The 25,538-nt window shown below is 39.2% G+C and overlaps 1 protein-coding gene across 9 annotated transcripts in view; it reads left to right on the forward strand.

Annotated features, from left to right (window-relative positions):
- HIVEP1 (HIVEP zinc finger 1) overlaps window positions 1-23,567 on the forward strand; it is a 121,835-nt gene extending 98,268 nt beyond the window's left edge. For all 9 annotated transcript variants that reach the window (XM_072152599.1, XM_072152601.1, XM_072152600.1 and 6 more), the window contains 3 exons: window positions 952-1,053; window positions 18,609-19,072; window positions 21,839-23,567. In XM_072152599.1, the coding sequence (XP_072008700.1) occupies window positions 952-1,053; window positions 18,609-19,072; window positions 21,839-22,972 (1,700 nt within the window). In that variant the 3' untranslated portion in view covers window positions 22,973-23,567. The remainder of the gene's footprint in view (window positions 1-951; window positions 1,054-18,608; window positions 19,073-21,838) is intronic.
- The last annotated feature ends 1,971 nt before the right edge of the window (window positions 23,568-25,538 follow it).

Here is a 25,538-nt window from a genome sequence, read left to right on the forward strand (position 1 = left end):
TCCTATTTTTTCAGGGCATACGGCGCCGTGCGCCATGTATCCCTATGGAGAGGGGCGGGGGTGAGCAGCACTCTCCCCCTCCTCCTCCTCTCCCCGCGTGCTGCCGTGTGAATCCAGCCTAAGTGTAGTCATATTAATGTAGCTTAATGCGTGTGGTCAGAATGTAAGAGTTCTTCTTATGGAGAGTTTGCTAATTAAGGCAACCTTATAGGTGTGTGGAGACTTAAAGCCATAGATGCTTCACTAGGGAATTCTGGGAAGTATGCAAATATGTTTTCCAAGGTGTTAAATGAAGAACAATGTCTCCTTTTTCTACCTTGAAAGGCAGTTCCCTTAAGACCAAGCATGACCTACATGAAGACTAATAACATGATGTGGGATTAAACCAAACCAGTATATCTATTCCAGAAGGAACAGATTCCCAACTGTAGACAGCACTGTTTCGAACTGTTTGGGTCTCCTCAGTTAAATCCATAAGGAGAACTCTTACCTTCTGACCCTAGTCAATAGCCTCTCAAACAGTCAAAACAGTTCACTACGTTGTACTGAAGAGACCCAACCAGATTGAAACCGTGCTGTCTACAGTTGGGAATCTGTTCCTTCTAATCGATATACTGGTTTGGCGTAATACCACATCACGTTATTAGACTTCTTGTAGGACATACTTGGTGTTAAAAGGGCTGCCTTTTAAGGTAGAAAAAGGAGGCATTATTTTCCATTTAACACCTTGGAAAACTTTTGCATACTTTCCTTGATGAGTGTGAGCAGACAGCCACTCTCCATTAATATAGTACATACAAAAGAAACTGCAGAACCAAAAAAAAAAAGTCAAAGATTTAAAACATGTCATACTAATGTCTGCAACAGACTATTTGGCCTTGTGTGAAGCCTGATACTGTGGATCTTTACAGTGTAATAACAGCAGTCATTTATATGCATCTTCTGTTTCAGGCAATTTGACCAAACACATGAAATCTAAAGCTCACAGCAAGAAGTGCATGGACATGGGGATAATAGTTGGATCAATAGATGACCAGGATACAGATGATTCCGGTGAGTTTTTTTTCCCCCTGTTTAACTCCTTGCTGCTACAATCAGTTTTGGACTTTCTGAAAACATTGGTTTCTACATTTTGCATTAATTTATGAAAAAAGAAACATTTTATTTGATTATAAGTTATAGATGTCATGTAGTTCTTTACTTTAAAGGGTTATTCCCACGAAGACAAGTTCCTTATATGTACTCAGGATAACAAAATAACACATTCTCTAATTCACTGTTATTAACAAAAATACAGCATTTCACAGATAATTCCAACCTGTCTCTTTCAGTCCTGGTGTATACAATTTCACTTTGCCCCTAGACACGACCCAGTAACTTCTGACTTTAGGGTCGGGCCGCCATCTTGGAATACTGTGTGACTTCATACTGCTGAGTTTCTGTGTCTTTCTGCTCTGAGCCTTTAGTCACACCCCCTGCATGGAGTTCACACTGATCACTTCCTGTCAGCACATGGTGAGCAGAGAGGAGCTGCCAACTACAAGGAGATAAGTGATCTGGGGGAAGGGGGAGGCAGGCACATATCGGTGAGAACACAGATGTAGCAGAGCTGATAGTGTGTAATAGATGAGAGTTTCACGAGATCCATGAGATGCCTGTCTCATCTCTCTCTTTCTATGTGTCAGTTATTAGTACAATGTCAGATGAAAGTGTATATACACCTGTACACTGATAATGTAACCAGATTGTTACCCCACAGAACTAGATGGATCATAATGTATCTGCTCAGAGAGTCCCTGCCCACACCCTGGAACTTTGCACTGAGCAGCCTGGGGAGTGATAGGAGATAAAACAGCAATAAAACTGAGTTAAATTGTAAAGTATGGTGTTAACATCACTAGGGGATTGAGATGGGAGAATTTTGTCTAATCTTTTGTGGGAAAACCCCTTTAAAGGATTGTTTTCTTTCATTCTCATTTATAAATATAAACATTTTACTTCTTTTTTAATTAAAAAACATCCATCTTAAAATATATTCCAATATTCCAAAGATAACTATCATCGATCTTTGCATCCGTGTTCCTTTTTTTTTTTTTTTTTTTTTTTATAAAGGCGGCTGATATTTGATCAGATAAGTGACAAAACTAAGTGCACCTTTTCACTAGGGCGGAAGCACAACTGTACACACAGGGCATAAGAGATGCAACTTGATAAATATGAAAGCATAGTAACGATAGCAACGCTACAGGGAACACAAAGTATAGTAAACAACTGCAAGGCTCGAAGTGAAAGTTGATAACTTACTAGTGCATTGCCACAGGAAGACTCCAGGATGATGACATCCTGTTGTGCATTTCTGCTTTGAATCCTTTATCTGGGGGGTAGGCTTCAGAAGGCTCCAGAGCCCAAACATGCTTTGTTTTTTTTACCATTTAATATATCTAGATACATAGCCCAAGCATCCAAGATTTTTTTTTCTAATTTAAATAAAAACAAAAAAATGTGATTATGAAGCGCTTGATGGTATATTTAGGAAATGGTGCTCAGGATGTGAGCAGATTATCGCCATGTTCTTTGTGTTTAGCTTTGGTAAACAGTTGCACACTTTTACCTTTTGTGTGTAGAATCATCCCCATGGCTATCTGCTACACACCCTCTGAGGCTTGTGTCACCTAAGTACTGGGCAGCAATGTGAGGAATGTTAATATGTGATAAACTGTCAGGCCAGGTGAACCATTTAGCATGACAAAATGCAACTGGGAATATCCTATTTCACATTCTCTATCCTGGACACAATCCCTGGACAAAGCAGATTACCATTTTTAATAGATGATATTCTGTAAATTAATAAAATGAATTAACATTTTTATTATAATTCATTAAAAATAAGTATTATTTCAATATTTTAGTTCTTTTCATTTGAATTTTTATTTATTAATTTGCAGACTACAGCATATCTCGTTTTTAGCCCACTGTTGTAAGGATAGGTGGGGCTGCTTCCCTATGTATCTTTACAACGGAAGGCTAGGACCTAACCAACTAAAGCACATACAGTGGGATACGTTGTGCTGTTTACTACTCCTTCCTCAAATGGCATAGGCTCTCATGGTTGACCTCACAGAATGTACACTCAGCATAGGCTGGGGTTGAATGCAATACGTTGCATCCGTCCTTCATTGCCTTCAATGGACTTCACTGAGAAAATTGGTTGCTCAGTGTGAGGGAGCAAAATGGAAAGGCACAGCTTGCTGCATGTTTCTATCCTGTGTTTTCTGCTGGAAACAACATATACCTATCAGTATTTGCCTATGGATACATTTCTTGAAGTATATGCTGAAAATATCAAAAATATGAATGTGGCCTTTTGTTATATTTTATGTAATCTCCATTTGTCCCTATGTAGTGCCTTTAAAGCTGGTCTTCCCATCTTGTGTGCATGGAGGCTTCCACTTTATTTACATTCCTCTAGAACTGCATAAATGCTCCTACATTTTCATCTGTCATTTTGTATAAGAGATGATGATTCTTGAAGTTCTTGTGTTTAGTTACATTAAATGGATATTACTTTACTGTCCCAGCAGGTGGCAGTCTTTGCCACCAATAGGAGCCACGCAGATTTCATGTAATACTGCACTTCTTTACTTCTTATTGTTTGTAAAATAAAACATATTCACACATTAAACAATAAGTTAAATTAATAAATTTCATTAAACAATTAATTTATTATTACCTTACTTTTTACATAGGACATGTTCGTATTTTTTTATATAAGGTGAATTAAGTTCTTTAGTAGCCTAGCTGCTAGATATCCCTGTGCTAGGATTAAAGCTGGATGTGCTTATTCACAAGAAATGACATGTTTAATAATACTAGTTAGTTCTTAGCACTGGTGTTATCATATACATGAAAGTTCTCAGATGAGGAGCCTGTCAATTTTGTAAAATGCATCTAAAAATGTTTTTGTTTTAGCTATAATAGTGAAGCTTGATAAAACCTGTCATTTCTGCTGTCAGCTTGGATTCAATTCAGATCCTGAATTTTGATCAAATGTGGTTTGTGTTTTTTGAACCATGTGAGATCAAAAAAGTGCACATGCTTCAAAGACTTTCCATGCAGTGCTGCAGGGCACCTTTCAAGTAAATATTGGCAGGAATTTGCTTGACATTCAGCTGACTAGTAGTCTTTCTTCTGCTGTGGTAAAACATAGCCCATGTAGAAAAGTATTTAAAAACAGATTGGATTATACTAACATTAAAATAAGTGGATGATAAACTGGGACAATTACTCATAGATGCAGACACTTTGACTGTGGTAACATTATATTTGTTATACATGTCTCCTTTCTTCTAAAATCAGCTTTCAGAATTATGTTAATGAACCAGAAGCATTGTGGGGGGGTGCTCTTGCCACACAGGCTGTTACACTCTCTCACCCTTCCTCCAGATCCCTTGGCCCCCTCACTCTACCTGCTGTAATCTTACACAGTGGGAGGGGTAAGTGCTCCAGCTCAGGTTACTTCCCCCAGAGCCTTTATGGCTCATTAGCATAATTTTAAACGGTGATAAGGAAGAAGGCCATGGATAACAAATATATGAAGATTACGACATTTACAGTGCCGCCTGGTTATCATAAACCTGGTGTCCCAGTTTATCATGCTTGGACATATGATAGAATTCCTTTAAACATGCATGTGCTTACCATTTACTTCAATGCGTTTTCCATAGCCAGCCAAGCAGCACTTCTGAGTCCTTTCAAAATCAATAAAATCTGCACCTATGAGAATTTTTTTTTTTTGGCACCACCCTATTGTTTTTCCACCTGGGGACAAACTAGGAATGTCAGGATATCCCTTTTTTCTTTTTTTAGGTTTTAGACATGTACTGCATATTCTGTAGAGATATATATCATTGAAGTCCAAGGTGGGAACATTCCTTTCGATAAAACATATTACTTCAGATGGACTTCATTTGTTTATATGCAATAAAAGCCATCCAGGTGTTTTACTGATAAGATTGTCTTAAACTTTAAAACTGGATGATGACACGTGTATATCTGTCAGCTGTACTTTTAAGACTCTAAATTAGTTAAAGTCTGCTGGAATCACTAGATAATTTCTATTCATACTTCGGTAGAAGAATGATATAAACGTATTGCTTTACAAGCAGTTACTTCCTGTTTCCACCCATTATAATCTACACTGGGTTTCTATCTGGCTCAGTGAACCGATCTTACTGTTTTTTTCCATAAGTGATAGCTCATGTATTTTGATAATAGTTCAATTTGTATCTTATTAATGATCATTTTCTTTGTTACTTTTGACACGTTGAGACAGCTCAGCCCTCTTCTGTAGAAATAAAGCACCTGGGTCCACTAACCTTTTATGTAGGCTGAGCCGACGTAAACAGATTTTCTAACTACTACCACATAGATTTCAGAGTAAGATGAAAAATCACTACAAAGAATAACTTTTACATTTATTTTGACAATCAATCATATGTGGCATTTTGCAGGATCTTATGGTTGTCATGATATGGTTCTGAAAGTATATAATGTGGTAAGATAAATCTGGATATGTACAGAGACTTGGTCCGTTTATCTTGCATTTTACCAAAGCAAATATAAAACAACATGTAAATCTTTCTCAGAATTTAAGGCACTTTCATCAGGGTACATGTGAATCCACTTGTGGGAGCCCCACACTTTGTATGAGTAGTACCTGACAACACAAACTGTACTTTTTACAGTTATTCAGAATACAGCATCTCCACAATCCTATAATATTGAAATATATTTTAATCCTGTAGATCAGTAATCCCTATCCTTTTTGTATCCAGGAACTGGCTGTGTTTAAAATTTTTTTCCAGGGACAGGGTCGTGTACCCCCCTTACTATGGTCCCTGAAAAAACAATTTTGTGCCCCTCAAATACTCCATATCTAACCACAACCCATATAATACCCCCTTTCCTGCATGTGCCCCCTTTTTTTGTAACCCCCCTTTAATTGCCTCTTTTTATGAAACCTACCTTTTCTGTAGCCCCATTTAGAGTCCCCCTTTTTTGTAGTCTCCTACTGATTATGCTTTTTTTGTAGTCTATTCTGTTGTCTCTCTTCATAAGAAGGGGGCTACAGAAAAAGGGACACTATAATACCCTTTTTCTATAGCCCTATATAAAAGTGGAATTGCAGCCACTACTTTTTAATAATATGTCCAGTAGCCTTCCCTGTTCAATTAAATGTCCAACAGTCTCCCCTCATTAAATCTCTATCAGCAGCCTCCCAACATTGATAATATGTCCAGCAGCAGCCTCCCGACATTGATCAAATGTCCAGCAGCAGCCTCCCGACATTGATCAAATGTCCAGCAGCCTTCCGACATTCATAATATGTCCAGCAGCCTCCCGACCTTGAGAAAATGTCCAGCAGCCGCCTCCCGACATTGATCAAGTGTCCAGCAGCCGCCTCCCGACATTGATCAAATGTCCAGCAGCCGTCTCCCGACATTGATCAAATGTCCAGCAGCCGTCTCCCGACATTGATCAAATGTCCAGCAGCCGCCTCCCGACATTGATCAAATGTCCAGCAGCCGCCTCCCGACATTGATCAAATGTCCAGCAGCCGCCTCCCGACATTGATCAAATGTCCAGCAGCCGCCTCCCGACATTGATCAAATGTCCAGCAGCCGCCTCCCGACATTGATCAAATGTCCAACATCAGCCGCCTCTCATTAACAAAATGTCCAAAGCAGCCTCCCGACATTGATAAAATGTCCAGCAGCCTCCTCTCATTAACAAAATGTCCAAAGCAGTCCCCTCATTAGCGAAATGTCCAGCAGCAGCCTCTCCTCTTTAATGAAATGTCCACATCAGCCCCTTAATAATAATAAACTCTCTACTCACATCTGGCACAGAGCGGGCAGAGGTACATCTATGTTCTTTGCCTGTGACCCTCTTTTGCTCCCCCAGTGCAAGAAAACAACTGAGTTCCTTATTTAAGTTCCTTATTTATTACAGGAACTTAATACAGAAGGTTTTATTGATCTTATTTGCACAAAGTTGGCCTTAAAAGGAAATCTTTAATAAAAATCACCCTGTACCCTGGCATTTCCCCCTCCCTCTGCCTACTCTGATTTCAAACAGTGGGAGGTGGGAAGACCGACCCAAGGAGGTGATCAGGTAAGGCACCCCCCCCATAGCATGTGTGGCTTATTAGCATAATTGTAAAAGTTGATTTTGGAAGGAAGACATTGGTAATCTTCTTATAATTGTTATCTAAGTCACAGTACCTGGATCTACGAGTAAGTGTCCCTGGTGTATACGTTTCAGGCAAGGCTGCGGGCAAGTGACAATGTGGAGCGAAGTTTGCTGCTCCTGGAGCACAAACTCTCTGGGGAAGATGGGTGTGGGGATGGAAGTATGGAGGTGCAGAGTGAGGGGGCAGCTAGTTGGGTAACATGTAGAAGGCGGGGTAGAGGGAAGAGTTGCAGCCCTGATCTGTTGCACCTAATAAGTTTGTCAAGCTGGCGGATGAGGGGGATATCAGCCCTGGGGTAGCAATGCTGCAGCAAGGCATGGCCTCTATCAACCAGGGGACTGTCTGCTCCAGTAAAAAGGGTAATGGGAGCACAGGCAAGGTCAGACAGGTGGTGGTAGTGGGAGATTCTATTATTTGAGGAACACAATCTGTCACAAAGACCGTGCATACCGAACAGTGGGGCAGATTTATCAAGCTGTCTGAAAGTCAGAATATTTCTAGTTGCCCATGGCAACCAATCACGGCTCCCCTTTAAAATATTTATGAGCACTGGTAAAATGAAAGCTGAGCTGTGATTGGTTGCCACGGGCAACTAGAAATATTCTGACTTTCAGACAGCTTGATAGATCTCCCCCAGTGTGTTGTTTGCCAAGTGCTCGGGTTCGGCATGTTGCGGATTGACAGATTACTGGGAGGGACTGGTGCGAAACCAGTGGTCATGGTCCATATTGGCACCAATGACAATGTAAGAGGTCGGTGGAAGGTCCTTAAAAATTATTTCAGGAATTTAGGCCCTATGCTCAGGACAAGGACCTCAAAGTTAGTTTTCTCCGAAATACTACCTGTACCACGTGCCACACCAGAAAGGCAGCGGGAGATCAGGGAGTTAAATAAGTGACTCAAAAGTTGGTGTAGGAAGGAGAGCTTTGGGTTCATGGAGAACTGGGCTGACTTTTCTGTTGGCTACAGGCTCTACAGTAGGGATGGGCTGCACCTCAATTGGGAGGATGCAGCTGTTTTGGGGGACAAATGGCTAGAAGGTTGGGGGAGTGTTTAAACTAGAGACTGGGGTGAAGGGCAACTAAACTTGTGCAGGGCAAAAGGAAAGTGTAGATGGGGAGCTTGGAAGAGTCATAGTCCATGGGGGAGGAATGAAGGCTTGATTAAGATGGTGAATATAAACAAAAGGAATATGGATAGGGAAAAACATATAAAGTGTATGTACACAAATGCCAGAAGTCACAAACAAAATGGAGGAACTGGGACTCTTAATGTTAGAGCACAAATATGATATAGTGGGTATCAGCAAGACATGGCTGGACAGTAGCGATGACTGGGCTGTTACTATAGATGGTTATAGTCTTTTTAGAAATGATTGAATAAATTAAAAAGGGGGAGGTGTTTGTTTATATGTGAAATCTTGACTCAAGCCTGTCCTGTGAGATGACATTGGTGACCCATTGGTGGAGTCCCTATGGGTGGAGATAAGGGGAGGGAAAAAAGAATAATAAAATATTACTAGGGGTTTGTTATAATGCTCAAAATATAATGGAGGCAGCAGAGAAAATGGTGATAAGTCAAATGGATGCGGCTTCAAAGCATGGTGAAGTACTTATCATGTACTTCAATTACCCAGATATTGACTGGGGGCAGAAACCTGCAGGTCCTTCAAAGGCAGCAAGTTCTTGTCTACAACAAAAGACAATTACCTGTCACAACTAGTCCTGGAGCCAACAAGAGAGGGGGCACTGCTGGACCTTATCCCAACAAACAGACCTGACAGGGTATCAAAATTTCAGGTTGAGGTGAACCTGGGTAATAGTGATCATTATATCATTGATTTTGTATTATGCTTTAATAAGAGCGTTAGTGGAGGGGCAACGAACACTCTAAACTTCAGGAGGGCAAATTTTCAGCAACTAAGGGAAGACCTTATTGGCATAAACTGGGACAGTGTTCTCAAAGACAACCCCCCCCCCCCCCCAAAAAAAAAAGAGAATTTTTGTACAAATATTCTATAAAAAAAAAAAAAAAGTCCTGTGCGAAACATAACATTTGGGAAAAAGTATAAGAGGAACAAGAAAAAGCCAATGTGGCTACCAAGTCTTGTAAGGAGAGCAATAAGCAAGAAAAATAAGGTGTTTAAGGTTCTAAAACGCGAAGGTAGCGATGAGAAAAATAAATCCTGTAAATAGCAGATAAAGGCTGCAAAAATAGAGACTGAGAGAAATATTGCCAGGGAGATAAAAAATAATCCCAAATCATTTTTCAAGTATATAAATGATAAGAAACTAAAAACGGAGAGTGTGGGCCCTCTTAGGATTAACATGGGGGTCATGGTGGAAGGAGATGAAGAAAGGGCCAATCTACTGAATGTCGCCTTCTCAACTGTCTTTACCCATAAAAATCCCCTGATAGAAGACACAATGAGGAATGATGTAAATTCTCTTTGGAGTGTCAACAGTTTAACCAAGGAAGAGAGGAATAGATTCCCATGGTAAGGACTTACCGTATATACTCGAGTATAAGCTGACCCGAGTATAAGCCGAGACCCCTAATTTTACCACCAAAAACTGTGAAAACCTATTGACTCGAGTATAAGTCGAGGGTGGGAAATGCATTGGTCACAGACCCAGCCAAGTATATAGCCAGCCAGTCCCCTATAATATACAGCTTGCCCCCAGTAGTATACAGCCTGCCCCCAGTAGTATACAGCCTGCCCCAGCCTGCCCCCAGTAGTATACAGCCTGCCCCAGCCTGCCCCCAGTAGTATACAGCCAGCCCAGACTGCCCCCAGTAGTATACAGCCAGCCCAGACTGCCCCCAGTAGTATACAGCCACCCCAGCCTGCCCCCCAGTAGTATACAGCCACCCCAGCCTGCCCCCCAGTAGTATACAGCGTGTCCCCAGTAGTATACAGTCAGCCCAGAATTTAAAAAAAACTTATTTACTCACCCTCCGGTGGCCCCGATGCGCAGCGCTGCTCCCCCGATGTCATCGCGGATCCTCTTTTGGCTTCCCGGCTCCTCTTCTTGCTTCTGCGCCGTCTTCTGTCTTCTTTAACATCGTGTTGGGCGCCGCTACTGTTCTCTCCCGTGCGGCGCCTAGTATGACGTCATACTAGGCGCTGCTGACGTCATACTAGGCGCCGCACAGGAGAAGAACAATGGCGGCGCCCAGCACCATGTTAAAGAAGACAGAAGACGGCGCGGAAGCAAGAAGAGGAGCCGGGAAGCCAGAAGAGGAGCTGCAATCGGGGGAGCAGCGCTGCGCATCGGGGCCACCGGAGGGTGAGTAAATAAGTTTTTTTTTTTTTTTAGTCCATTTTTAATTATTTTTTACAAGTATTGACTCATGTATAAGCCGAGGGGACGTTTTTCAGCACATTTTTTGTGCTGAAAAACTCGGCTTATACACGTGTATATACGGTAGTTTTGCATTTATACAAATCCCTGGTCAGACCACACATGGAATATTGTGTACAGTTTTGGGCACCAGTGTATAAAAAGGATATAGTAGAGTTGGAACGGGTGCAGAGGAGAGCAACCAGGATTATTAGGGGAATGGAGGGATTAGAATACACTGACAGATTACAAAATTTGGGATTATTCAGTTCACAAAAAAGACGACTGAGAGGAGACCTCATTACAATGTACAAATACTGAATGGACAGTACAAGGATCTCTCCAAAGATCTTTTTATACCTTGGCCTGTGACCAGGACAAGGGGGCATCCTCTACGCCTAGAGGAGAGGCGATTCTACCATCAACATAGACAAAGGTACTTTACTGTAAGAGCAGTGAGACTATGGAACTCTCTGCCGCAGGAGGTTGTTATGGCGGACTCTATGTACATGTTCAAGAGAGGCCTGGATGACTTTCTGGAGAGCACAAAATATCACTTGTAATAGGGAAAAACATTTAATTCTTAAAGGTTGGACTTGATGTACTTGCTTCCTTTTCTATAATACCTAGCTTGATTTTAATGGTAAATTTGGTAAATCTGTGCCAATTACCATCTTAGGTAAATTCTCATTACATTCAAAATTAGTCAAATATCTAAATATATTTAAACTTTCAATTCTGCTCCAGAATGTTCTGCCTATGCTGTTTGTTAGTATGCAGTCCACATGTGTTCCTTCCTTTCACATTACACTTACATAGTTGTGAATGGCAATAAGCCACCTGTTTAGAGTGCACATCTATTACAGTGTACTTCAATGATTTGTTGAGTTTCTAAAAATCCCATATTCAGGTGCAATAGTCATGTAATCTGTATAATCATATGGATAATCAGCTCACTTTTAGCAAAGTTATTTTTTAGACAATCATTTTATTCATGAGCTGCTAGAAGTTGCCACAGGACAGATACTTTGACAGATAATGCTCTAGAATTATGGTCAAGTATTTACTAAAATATACATTTCCGGGAAGTGACAGATGTCTTTTTTTTCCACAAGTGATCTATAAGGACCAGAAAAGTTTGGCTCCCTAGGTAACATTTACATTTGTAGAAACCGGTCTTTCAATTTTCTTAAGGCAGCTTTGGCTTAGAAAAGGTCACTCAGGAGAACATGTAGATGAAGGAGTTCCCGCATTCTATATTTGATATTGTGGAACTACACTTGCGGATAGTTGTTCCTCTTTAACTGGAAACAATTCTTTTTTTATGGTTTCCAATTGTGTAATCAGAACTTGGTTATGAAATGTTATTCGTGGGGTCAGTCCCTGAGATTGACATGTGCTTCTTGTCAGCTGGATACCCAGTCAAAATTTCTAGGGTATGTGAGCTATGCCCAGGTTTCCAGCTTTTATTCTGGAACCTTTTATGCAATACTCCAGATGCCAAAGTTCTTTGTTCCAGTAGCCCAGCATATTTTAAAAATGGTGGTTTTGAACAGTCTCTTGCCAGGTCCAATACTAAATTTTATTGCTCATTATGGACCTAGCAGAATGACCACTACTGAATTGCCCAACATTGGGACCTTTTTTGACACTTACTAGAATTACTATAAATGGGTCTTTATGACGTATTAGTAGGATGCTGTGTTTATTCTTGACACCAGTTGTTTTGTTTGCAAGCTTTATTAAGGACGACAGTTCTAGAATACCTCAAAGGTCAGCTCCTACAGGCCCTAAATAGGTTTCTGTCTGATGTCATGAAAATCATTTCTTGTATCACTTAGTGAGCTAGAGATTGGATGTCTATATATAATCTGACGATAATAGCAAGGTCCTTGTGCTGAAAAGCGTAAAAGCAACTAAAAAGCGAATGTCTGTACCTTTTGGAACTGACACCAGTTGACAATAGGCGCTTTACTTTGATTTATATTCTGCAATAATTGTGAGGGGTTTTTTTTGTAAAAACTATTTATTTTTGTAACAATCCTAATGAATTTATGAACTATATTGACACTGGTTATCACCAAAAGCACAACTTTCTTCATGGTGAAAACATTGTACCTCTTAGAGGCCCCATTGTAACATAATGGGTATAGGGAATTAATTAATCTGAATGCAGTAAAACCACAGTTGGGCTTTTTTTTTCTTTTCTTTTTTACTGCTCTTAATGTGCGGCCCAAATAACTTATTCCCTTTATTATTTGGAGATGTACAATCATGGACATTCCAATTTATGTAATTTAAACAAATGAATCTATTAAAAAAATTATCTGTATTACGATATTCATATTCATCATATTCAAATCATATCTTTGTACTTTGGTGAACGTAACAGTGTAAGGTGTCATGTTTTTTGGGACCAGTTAACATTTTCGATTTACATTTAATTAATTTTGAGAAATGGATAACCAACCTTTGAATGAATTGAATGAACCTTTGAATTTTTATAAAAACTCAAACATTTGGATGTTTTTGTTTGTAATAAGGCATTCATTGTATGGGATTATTGATTTATACTTAAATAGATTTGGTATTTTGGGACCCAAGGATAAACATGTTTATGATTTTGTTTATTTACTTATATAAGCATTCAAGAAATAGGGGGGTGAATTGACTCTCTTACAGCATATACTACAATACAATTGTACTTCAGTTATTGCTTATGTACTGCTTCACTGTAACAGCCTAACTCTGTGGCCTCTTATAGCTGTCCTTTTCAGGTGGGTTAGTTTACTCATTTGATGGCATGATATTGCAACTTTGCATTCCAGTTGATGCAGAAAGCAAAACACATATGATTACATTTGTGCCTTTGTAACTCAGTACCTACCATCTTCATTATTACTACATGCACTGAGATCCATTTGTAGTTTATGCAGATTGCCTGGCTTCCAAGTTCTAGTTTTTTATTGCAGTGGGTATTTTTTATTGTTGTTTTTGCCTTTTCTATGTTAACGTGAAGGAAAACCTGTGAGCAGAGCAAATGCACTGCAATATTGTCTGTCTGCCATTGTCATTGGCAAGAGGTATTTCATCCCTGAATGTACTGTGAGTTCAAGGAGATTAAGTTGTAATTAGTACTGTTGGGCTTGCTGAGGTCAGAGGTCATGGCACTGTTTGCTGAAGAGGGGTGTTAGGTCACTGAAGCTGAATCAGTTAAAAGCAAAAAAGAGACAGAGGTTAGATTGCACAGGGGCAAATTGGCAATCCACACAACACAAAAGATTAACACTAAAGAAATTAAAACAAACACAAAATATTTAGAGAAAGTGAAAATGGGAAGGTAAGATCCCTTCTACATTATACAGGCAGTCCCCGGTTTACATACTAGATAGGTTTCATAGGTTTGTTCTTAAGTTGAATTTGTATGTAAGTCGAAACTGTATATTTTATAATTGTAGATCCAGACAATTGTCCCAGTGACAATTGTAGTTCAAATTTTTTTGCTGTAATTAGACCAAGAATTATCAATAAAGCTTCATTGCAGACAATTTACAGCTGATTATAGCAGTCTGGGACTATAGTAAAGCATTCAGAGAGCTTCACCAGAGATCACAGTGGGCAGAGGAGTCCGTCTTTAACTACAGGTCGTCTGTAAGTCGGGTGTCCTTAATTAGGGGACTGCCTGTACTTATTTCTCTGGTTTTTGCAGAGTTCTTCATATTCTGTCTTATATATGACATTAAATGCTTTTCAGTTGTTTTAGTTGGGAGGAGAGTTTACAGGTATGTAGATTGACAAGTCTCAGAGTACCGAACTCTAAGAGACCAAGAATTTCTCTGAGGTTTCTAAGGCATGGGAAATACCTGTAATTTAAAAGGGTGAATATAATGATACTGTGATAAAGAAATCTGGAAATCTCATATAAACATTGTTCATCCATAACATCAAGAATTGACAGATTAAGGGTGGTTTCGTGAGAAGTGCCACCAGGGACTGATCACTATGCTGGGGACAGCTTATTCAGAAAATCCTCTGTGGGGTTTTCCCTGGTATGAAGTGGTGGAAGGGTTGATATGACTGCATGTACAATATGTCCTCCTTCAGCACTGTTGTTGAAGAGATATACCCCTTCATGACAGCAATTTTCCCTAATGGTAGAGCCCTCTTTCAGAAGAAGGCATCTGACCACACATCTTCCCAGCACTCCCAAAACTCTTGGAAGAACTTAAAATAACTGGTGCTTTATCATGAGGAAGATGAGTTGATCTTTTATGTGTTTCCACTTGCAACCTGTTAGTATACAAAGAATAAAGAAGTACCATTTGCTGTTGTTTAGTATGTTTTTTTGAGTGCCGGGAACCGTGCATTAAATATGGATTGGTGTCTATGTGCTGAGGAACATCGGAGGATATATAGAGGACTGTAGGTGATTGGGTGAGCTGTGTTTTTTATTTGGTTGCACACAGCTAAGAGTGTTCCATGCTATTTTAAAGTACATGCCACCGGTTAATTCTGGGAAATAGGCCCTTTCTTGTACTGCTTGGTAATCCCATGTAACCCAAATTCATGGAGTTGTAGATACTGCATGTTCTATATCATGCCTTTCACTGCTGTGTGACGAATGAGGGAAACTGAGCTCTTTATATGGCAGTACCATAGAGATCGATGGAGCAGCCTTGCGCATGTGGACACTACATTTATTTGGGGAACACAGAGCCCTTGTTCTTGTGGTGGTTCCAATGGTCAAAGCCCTACCAATTTGATTGTTACCGCAGTCCCTAGCATACAGCTAAGAGATGACTAATGCCCTGAAGAGCCAAAGATGTGCAAATGTAAAAGGGGGGCAACACAGTATTGGGTTTTAATGTTATGGCTGATTGACATATATTAACTTGTGACATGGACAATAAATGGTTGGATAGATGAAAGATCTATAGACAGACAAATATCTTTATTGTTCGTATGGGAAGAATAACTTGCCGGGTCATTACATGATCATGTCCGTGTGTTTAAAGGCTTGAAGTCATTTGTTTGTCATTAGTTCACCAAGCTGAAAGTGTCCTTATTGTTACCTTGTGCAACATGAGAAATGGGTTTGCATGCTACAGAGTGATAAGTGATGTAAAGAGTTAGAGTAACTGCTTGTGTTTTAACTGTTCATGCCTTATTCAGTGAAGGAAACAAGTCCTTTCTCTGTGAGGTTGATGCCTCGGATGACAAGGAGTATGTACAATTTAAAAGCTGACTTGAAAGGGATGTGCACTGAGCGACTGTCTGCTGTCATTCACCCAGAACCAAAGGCCTATTTAGTTTTACTCAGTGCTGTGGATCAAAGAGAGAATTATTTTGTAAGCTAAGTTTTGTCCACAAACATAGGCAGCTGTGCTGCTTCAGGGGAGCAGAAGCAATTGGGAGGTCAGGATTTGTCACAGGCTATTTGTTCAATGTCATTCCATAGATAGAGCTTGACCAGGTAACTCATGTCAGATGAGCTGTAGACCAGGAAGAGGACTTTGGAAACCTCTCATGGCTTCAGTTGTAAAGCCAATAGAATTATATTCTTTTTCCTGTCTTTGTATACTTATCTTGCATCTACTGTAGCTCTGTTGAGTACCAGTAATTATAAACAATAAGGCTTCAGCCAGGCACTGCCTCAGCCACTTATTCTGTATCCCCACCTACATGGGGCATATGGCTCCTTAGGTGGGCAGGGTAATAGCCACAAGCCATAGCCATAGCCACACACTCACTAAAGATTGAAGCATGGCAATTCTTTATGGCCGTCAATTAAATATCTGTTTCTCTGATACAGAACTTTAATAATCTGTATAGCCATAATATAAAGAGAACCTCTCACATACAACAATATTGTATGATTTTCAGGTCCATGTTAACTGGAAAGACTGGACAGGAAGTCATAAATTACAAACCATACAGATTTTTTGCTATGTTTAAACTCCAGATTGAGTCAAGTGGGTTGTCCCAAAATATTTTTCCACTAAAACAAATATACCTGCCAATAGACCTCTTCATTGCTACAGGCTATAGCTACCTCCACTTGAAGCATAGTGTTATACATTGAACCCTATGGCCAAATGAAATGCAATAAGCTCCCATGCTAGTAAAACGGCCAGAATGCGGCGTATACGTCTAGGCAGGAAAGCATTCAGTGAACAAGAGAGAAAAATAGAGCTCAGACTGCAATGAAGGTATTTTTAAGAAACAAGTTGGCTCAGAATTTTCAGATCTTGCAGATAAAAGGGCAAGGATGGTGTTTAAGTTTTAAACTGGATGGTCACCTTACATCAACTTTTTTTTTTTAAGTGTGGGGGCAGTGTAACTGTACATCTATTAAAAGTTAGAAGTCTTAAAAGTTCTACACCACTTTCTTGTTATGTAAAGTGAAGCCTTCCTGTACAAAAGTGCATTTTACCCCATCGGCTACCATTCCTTTTAAAGAAAACGGCTAAAAGTGAAAGGGTCATATGGTCCTAGCTGCAGATGGAATCGGGCCCCGTCCCTAGGAGTTTGCATTGTGGTTGTACATGCCACGTGTGAAGGCACTCTTAAACCTCAACATGGCAAGTTTATCACTTTATCAGATGAGTGAAAGTCAGTATCTTAATGACTTGGCCATTTTGCACCTTCTGACGCAGCCATTTTTTAAATAATCTGACGTGTCATTACAAGCGGTCATAATTTTGGAATGCTTTAACATATCCAGGGACTCCAGGGAGTTTTTTTTTTCGTGACACATTCTACTTCATGTTACTTGAGAAATTTAGGCAATGGAGCAGATTTATCAAGTGTCTGAAAGTCAGAATATTTCTAGTTGCCCATGGCAACCAATCACAGCTCAGCTTTTACCAGTGCTCATGAATATTTTAAAGGGGAGCTGTGATTGGTTGCCATCGGCAACTAGAAATATTCTGACTTTCAGACACTTGATAAATCTGCCCCAATATGTTTAGAATTTATTAATGAAAAAAAAAATGAAATTTGGCGAAGATTTTTAATTATGTTTGTGTTCCAAATTAAAAATATTCTAATTTTGAAAAGTTGGTTGTATCACCAAAATAGACATTTTCAAATTAGGAGGCTAATAACTGAATAAGTGAAAAGTTTTCTTTCAGTTGTGATTTTCGTGTCCGTGAAAGGCAAGAGAGATTTATAATATACTAAATTGACTATATGGGAAAAAAATGATGAATTGCCAGTGCTATATTCATCTTCATTATGCTACTGTGTGAGGTGCTCACATAATGGGCCATTTTTGTTTATGTAACATGATTTAGCCGGTGGCAAAGTGCAGTGAAATTGAGCACATTCCAGCAGCATTGCTTCCGTTACTGTGCCATAGATCTTCTCAGGTTGCTGGGGATGTAATGAGGGTGCACTTATCACTGTTGATCTGGGTTGTCAGGTATCAATTTTCTTAACTTAAATTTTTTTTTTTTTTTTTTTTTTGTGTCATGTGGTATATAAAGGAACATCGTTTTATTGCAATGTCACTAATCAGAGAGAGTGTGTTGGCTGTCTTGTCAGTACAAAACAGCTGGGTAGTAGCAATAGACTCTGGGTTTGTCATACCACTGAGGATATCTATTAAAAGGTACTTTTATTTCTTTGGTCCTTTGTGCCTAAATATCCCAATGCAAAAACCCTTCAAGGCTAATACCAGTTGGCCCATAGCAGGAAAAATTCCATCTCTATTGTCAGAATCACTCCCTGGATCAACAGAAACTAATCACAAAATGTTTTTTCTTATATAATGTGATATTACTGCTCTCCAGCAAGGCCTCTAGGCCCCTCTTGAACATGTTCAAATTTCAGCCTTTACAACATCTTGTGGCAGAGCGTTCCACAGTCTTGCAGCTCATAGCTCTAGATTATTGAATTATGTTTATGTGGTAACCCACTTTACTGTCTCAGCACACAGCCAGTGTTGATACAAGTGTGAACTATTTCACCCACTGATGTAAATTTACCTTTTTGTCTACTATTCTGTGCAGGTGAAAGACAGCGGTTTACTGAGGAACGGTCAGGATTTGATGGTGATGATTCAGATGGGGGAGAAGATGATGACAATGATAATGAGGATGAGGATGAAGACAGTCAAACAGATTCTGTTATTTCTGCTACTCCATCTGTTACAGCAAGTCCTCAACATTACCCGTTCCGAAACAGCCAGCAGGAAGCATCTAGCACTGATGAAGATAGCAGAGTTACACTTGCTTTTTCCCGAGCTAATTCAATGGATATTCTTCCTAAAGCTTTGATCACCAAGATGACGGCATTAACTACATCAACTATTTGCAAGCCAGGGAGTCACAAGGAGAAAGGAGATGATGTTCTGCAGGTTGCTGCACTTACTAAAAGCGAAACATCATCTCCCAGATCCCTCTGTCATCAGATGTCTATCGATTATCCAGATGCTGAAGATGCATTGGAGTCTAAAAACCTCACCGCATCACATGTAAGTTGTAAAGGTGACATTTCAAAATCCTGAATGTTAACCAGCAATAGCGCGTGGAAGATACAAACATACATATTGATATATGTCAACAAAGCATATGTTTAACTAAAGCAATGAGGCTTAATGAATACATTAAACTGTATAATAAACGTTTTAGAATGGGTTAAAAAAATTATGCACAATATTTTTACCCCCTCTGCTTCTGTTCAGCCACAATTTGGGTCCCTCTAGGCAAACAGAAAAACGTCTTGTTCAGGCCAAGTTTTACACAGTGAACACGGCCATTAGATGGGTTACTATTGCAACCAGAGCCAGCACTAACCTCTTGACTATTTAGGCCAAAATGATCTGAAAAGGGATTTGGTTCTAAAATATACTCACGGGTAGAATAGGTAGGGAGTCGCATAACATTTACTAGCATTAGTAGGTCTTAAAGACTTTATTCTGATTATAAATTCACCAGCATGATTTTTTTTACTTACTGAAGCACAACACTTGTTAAGTATTAGTATCTGAAAATTCCATTTTTCCTGTGTTAAGATTTGCACTCATTCAGGGAGATTACATATTGCATGATTTCAATAATCTCAGATGATGAAAGGAAACCTTTCCTGTGAAGGACTTGTTAGAATGTTTTGATTTCATTGTGTTTTTTATTGAAATGTTAATGTTCCCATGGGGAGAAAATAGGCAGACCTTTCCAAGATTATTAATAACTCATAGTTGAGATATTCTCAGCACATTGCTGCTGAATGAGTATTTGTGATCCATTCTTGCTGAGACTGTTTACTTTTGTGTCAGCGTTTTAACGAAAGCAAGAGATTAGTCTTAAAAACATACATGCACTCTTCTGATGGTAATTTTTTATGCGGAATTCTGATAACATCAGCCATACTGCTTCCAGATTTTAATGAACTACCTCTGTTTTTACAAATTTTACAGGTAACCAAAAACACCTGAGGTGTTCTAAAAAGTAAAATCATAACACTTTTCCTTCACTACAAAGCGACAACACTCCAATCAACAGACCAAGCTTACAGCGATCCGACATATTCATGGGGGGTGGTCCGAGGTGTTCCCCTTTCTGTACCTTCTCCCCTGGATTGCCCCTCCCACACCATAGGTTGGCAGTGACTGTGAGGCTCCATCCTCGGGCCGCCCCTTCATGAATATGCCGGACCACTTTAAGCTTGGTCCTGAATTTAGAGGGCTATGTACTGCAGTGTTTACTAGCTTTATTGGTATGATCCCAGAGATGGGATCTTCTGATGCCCAAACACATTAGATATACACAAATTTAACCAAAATGAATGTTTAACCTCCCTGTATTAATAACAAATAGAGAAGGAGAGGTTAGCATTGAAGTCAAGCTCTCCCTGTTTAAGAATATAGATTTCACTATAATTGACTTCCCTGTGTCCAGTGACTACATTAACCGGCCCTCCTAAAGTCTGGTGCATGATGTCAATCAAAAGGAAGGGGGCGTTTTCAAGTAGCAAGAGCTTCACTTCAGCCTCTGTGGCATTATGCAACCAATTCATATCACTTCACTGGATAGAAACATAGTGTTAAGGTACGTTAAGAGGTTACTGGTAGTGGATTATTAGGTCACTTTCTTCTGACAGGTTACCTTCAAATAGCCCTCTACTTCCAACTAATAAAAAGGCCTCATTCCTTTTTAGTGTTTAATTAGGTGGGATGTGGTCGGGCTGTGGGTAGCATCACCATCATTTCATTATAAAGTCTAGTATTGAAGCTGTGAGAGCACATGTAGTTATTGGGGGAGATTTATCTGAAGTGTCTGAGAGCAGAACTCTTTTAGTTGCCCATGGAAACCAATCAGAGCTCAGCTTTAACAACTTTGGGAAAATGAAAGCTGAGCTGTGAATGGTTGTCATGAGCAACTACAACCGTTCTTCTCTTAGACACTTCTGATATATCCATTCTTTGCAAATACTTTTCCACTACCGCTTCTATCTAACCCCATACAATATATTGCTGTGATGCTGACTACAGCAAGTTTGAATCTGAATCTCTCTTTTACTGATCTGTTCTGAACACAGTCCACCCACACGCCTTCACAAATAAACACGTTTACCACACCTCTCCATTTCCAAGCCTTGCCCTTTACTTTGCTAGTGTACAGTGCGTTCTGAAAAGAAAAATCCCATAAAGCCATCTCCTGTTTAGTATTGCATGTGTGCCATTTGTGCTGTTTTCTCTTTGTTTTTTAAAGAGCAGGCTCAACAGCTGGGACACAGGCCATTGTCCCATGAAGTAGTTACAGCAGAACTTGTCCAATTGTTGTAAACCATAAGATTAGCTAGAGCGTGATAAATAAAGCTGCACATGGTAAACTGTATTCATCAACTACCCAAAACTTCACTTCACAACTATCATTTATTTATATACACTGGACAACTTGATATCGATTATATTTAATCATAGGAAAGGAAGTAAAAAACTGTAAAATTGATAAGTTTACTGAACATAATTGTTTTATTTTCCCTTACTCTCAAATGGCAAAATTAATATTAAGAAAATAAATTAAAATATATCTAAAAATCACAAGTGACATTCTACAGGACACATTCTTATGTAAAGCATTTGCATGGTTGGGTCTAAAAAGTGTAACTGTTCTACTCTGAATTTCCATGACCGATTATTTAGCTGTATAGTATTTTAAGAGGTCACGTTTAATTTTGGATATAAGTAGCTTTATTACTAAAACTATATATATTTCATTGACTTTTTTTCTGGTTACAGGACTCTCTACCTGTTAATACACCATGTTCTCCAGTAGACCGGAGCACACAGACCATGGATTCGTCAGTAACAGACTCAGATGGTCGCCATCCTATACCAGTAGACACGACTCAACGGGCTGCTCAAATATCTACAGCACCTACGCATCTGTTCAGTCATTTGCCTTTACATTCACAACAACCTGTAAGGTCTCCCTACAGCATGATTCCAGTAGGAGGAATTCAGCTTGTCCCTGCTGGATTAACGGCATACTCCACATTTGTACCCTTTCCAGCTGGGCAGGTACAGCTGACTATACCAGCTGTTGGGGTAATTCATAGAACTGCCAGTGCTCATAGTGACAAGCCTGCAGAAGTACCAAATACATCAAATTCAATAGGTGTAGCAGAAGTAAATGGTGTTGTACCTTGTATTCCAATTGGTCAAGTAAACGTGCCTGGATTAAGTCCATCAAGCTTACATCCCATTCAGACACTTGGCATGGAAACTGTAAATATATTAGGTCTTTCAAACCCGAGCATTGCTCCACAAATTCATCCCTCAGGACTAACTCTGAACGCGGTTGGTTTGCAAGTTTTAGCAACAAGCCCAGGCTCCCAGAACAACCCTAGTCCTCAAGCTCACATTCCAGGCCTACAAATATTGAACATAGCATTGCCTACTTTAATTCCATCTATTAGTCCACTATCTGTCGACAGCCAAGGAGTTTCTGATAGATCTCCATCATGTAGCACAGCACCTTGCCAGGGTGTACCCAACATTCCTGGGGCAGATGCCAAAAATATGAAGCCAACTGAATCCTTACATGTTTCATCAAAGATGCAGGAATCCTCAAAGGCATCACATGAAGCTGTTTCCATGGAAGAAAGAGCTACAACTTGTGGTACGAGTACTGAAAGAGACAGTCAGCGTAAGCAGGGTCATGACATCAGTGGCAGCCAGATTAAGACCTCTGCAAAACCAGATCTTTCTGTAAAAGTGCATTCTCAAGTTCCAAACAGGCAGTCTATAGGTCACACTCTTCCACCCCTTCGACATCAGAGAAGAACTGAGCTGATCTCCAGACAGAGCACAGTGCAGCTCAGCGACTCAAGCAGTGATGATGATGAAGGCAGACTGGTTATAGCAACCTAAAATCTACTCCTTTTCATCTGAGTTACAGTATTTTTTTACTTGTTTGTGGGAGGGGGGTATAGAGACTTTGAGGTTAATTTACAAACCTCGTTTATCTTTAAAGCACATTTTTCTTACACATAACTTGTGCAATCATGAACTCTTGACCAATAATTGTCGTATTTTTGTTTGTTTTTTTGTCTGCTCCTGCCATTTTTGTATATGTTGTATAGACAATTGTGCCTTTCTGAATTTTATGTGTAGAATTCTGTACATATCAGTGAATAAAATATAAATATCTATAAATATTATATATGTACATAACCAAGGTAGTTGCTTGTGTTTAGTACGTACATTCATATCTCATGTTGAGTAAAATAATTAAATTATATAATTATATATGTATATGTTGCACTGTTAAATGTAATTTTTTTTTTTATGGACGTGGGGCAAATTTGTGCACAGATCTTGTATGTACAAGTCCATATTTATTGTGTCCATATTAGTCTTGGGAAATGGTTCTGTCCATCTTTGTGTGCAAGATGGTAGCTTTACATTTAAAAACAGAAATTCTGTGTTAACAAATGTTCCAGTAAATCTTTTATTACTGACTTTACTTTTGGTTCTACTGTGTTGTGTCAATGAGAAAAGAAACCATCTTTTGAATGTGTAATGAAAATGATCCATAAGCATACCGCATGAATGTATCCGTCTTTATTGGCGGAAATAACAATATAAAGAAAAAGTGCCTATGCTACTATATATGTCCATACATTGTGTCCAGAGGTCCAACGCACAACTAAGTGACACTTTGACCTGATAATAAATGACACTGAAACAAGCTTCACTGCATACATATATATTCACAAAAATCTGGTTGGATTATTCTTTTACCAGCTATTACAAAAGAAATGATTGGCCACAGGATCATCAAGCACTTTTTAGGGTCTTGATATATATTGTAGTATCATGTTGGAATATAAATCTTTGAATTCTTAATTGCCACACCCACTTGTAACAATGAAACCTACCTACTTTGTACTTCTTGTTTGGCACAAGAGGACACCCTATGTTACTTACAGCAATGTATCATGAACTAGCCAAAGAAATCCATTGTATGAAAGAAAGCAATGTAATTACAGCGTACAACCATAATGGATTATATTCCTTTTTTTTTTTTTTTTTTTTACAGTATCAACAATTCTAAAAGGTTTATTGTAAGCCTAACTCAGGTTACAGAATATCACAGGGCCTCCTCCATTCTCATTATGTCTTCTAGTTTTTGTCGCCATTCAAAACCCTTTCAGCTATTTCAGTATGGCAGTGTCTAGGTATTATCATCCTATCAGCCATAAATAAGTGTCGCATTATGCTTTTCTCTTTTTTTATTGTGGCTAAGATTCTGGCAAGATAAACAGCAGAGCCATCTGAGTATTCTTCTGCGGTGTAAGCCTTTTAGGCAGAATATTGTCCATATTTGTTTTATAGCAGGGCATCTCCCATATCCAGCATTTACTTGTTTTGTTTTCTTACCTCTTTGCAGTCATCTACAGCCGATGAACAATGATTCACTTAATCTTTTGAAAATTCCAATTTGGCAAAGAAGGGAGCACTTGCATCAGTACCGAGCTTAAGTAAAAGGTTGTAAATGCTAGATAAAGTTCAGTGACAGGCAGGTGGATGCTAGAATCTATCCTCAATTGAAAAATCTGTAACTTTTTTATTTTTCCATGTACAGAGCTGTGTGACGGCTTATTTTCTGCGTAACAAATTCCACTTCAAAATGGTGGTATTTAATATTCCATGCCGTGTACTGGGAAGCGGGAAAAAAATTCCAAATGCAGTGAAATTGGTAAAATTACGCATTTGTGCCGTATTCTTGTGAGCTTGGATTTTACGGATTTCACTATACTCCCCAAATGACAGGTCTACTTTATTCTTTGGGTCGGTACGATTACGGGGATAACAAATTTATATAGGTTTTATAAAGTTTTCATACATTTAAAAAAATTAAAACCTGTACAAAAATTTTTGGGGGGATTTTACCATCTTCTGGCGCTAATAACTTTTTTATACTTTGGTGTATGGAGCTGTGGGTGGTGTCATTTTTGCGGATTTTGATGACGTTTACAATGTTATCATTTTTAGGACTGTACGACCTTTTGATCACTTTTTATAGAATTTTTTATATTTTTTTAAATGGCAAAAAAGTGCCATTTTCGACTTTGGGTGCGATTTTCCGTTACGGGGTTAAACGCAGTGAAAAACCGTTATCATATTTTGATAGATCGGGCATTTTTGGACGCGGCGATACCTAATGTGTTTATGATTTTTACTGTTTATTTATATTTATATCAGTTCTAGGGAAAGGGTGGTGATTAGAATTTTTAGGTTTTTTTATTATAATTTTTTTTAAACTTTTTTTTTAATTTTTACTATTTTTCAGACTCCCTAGGGTACTTTAACCCTAGGGTGTCTGTACGATCCTATCATATACTGCCATGACTTCATGGGGAGCGACGATCCTCGGCACTTGGGCGCCGCCATCTTTTTGAAGCCGCCGGCAGCAATGAGCAGGAAAACACCC

Source organism: Engystomops pustulosus, chromosome 5 (assembly GCF_040894005.1).
Source record: "Engystomops pustulosus chromosome 5, aEngPut4.maternal, whole genome shotgun sequence".
Taxonomy (NCBI): Eukaryota; Metazoa; Chordata; class Amphibia; order Anura; family Leptodactylidae; genus Engystomops; species Engystomops pustulosus.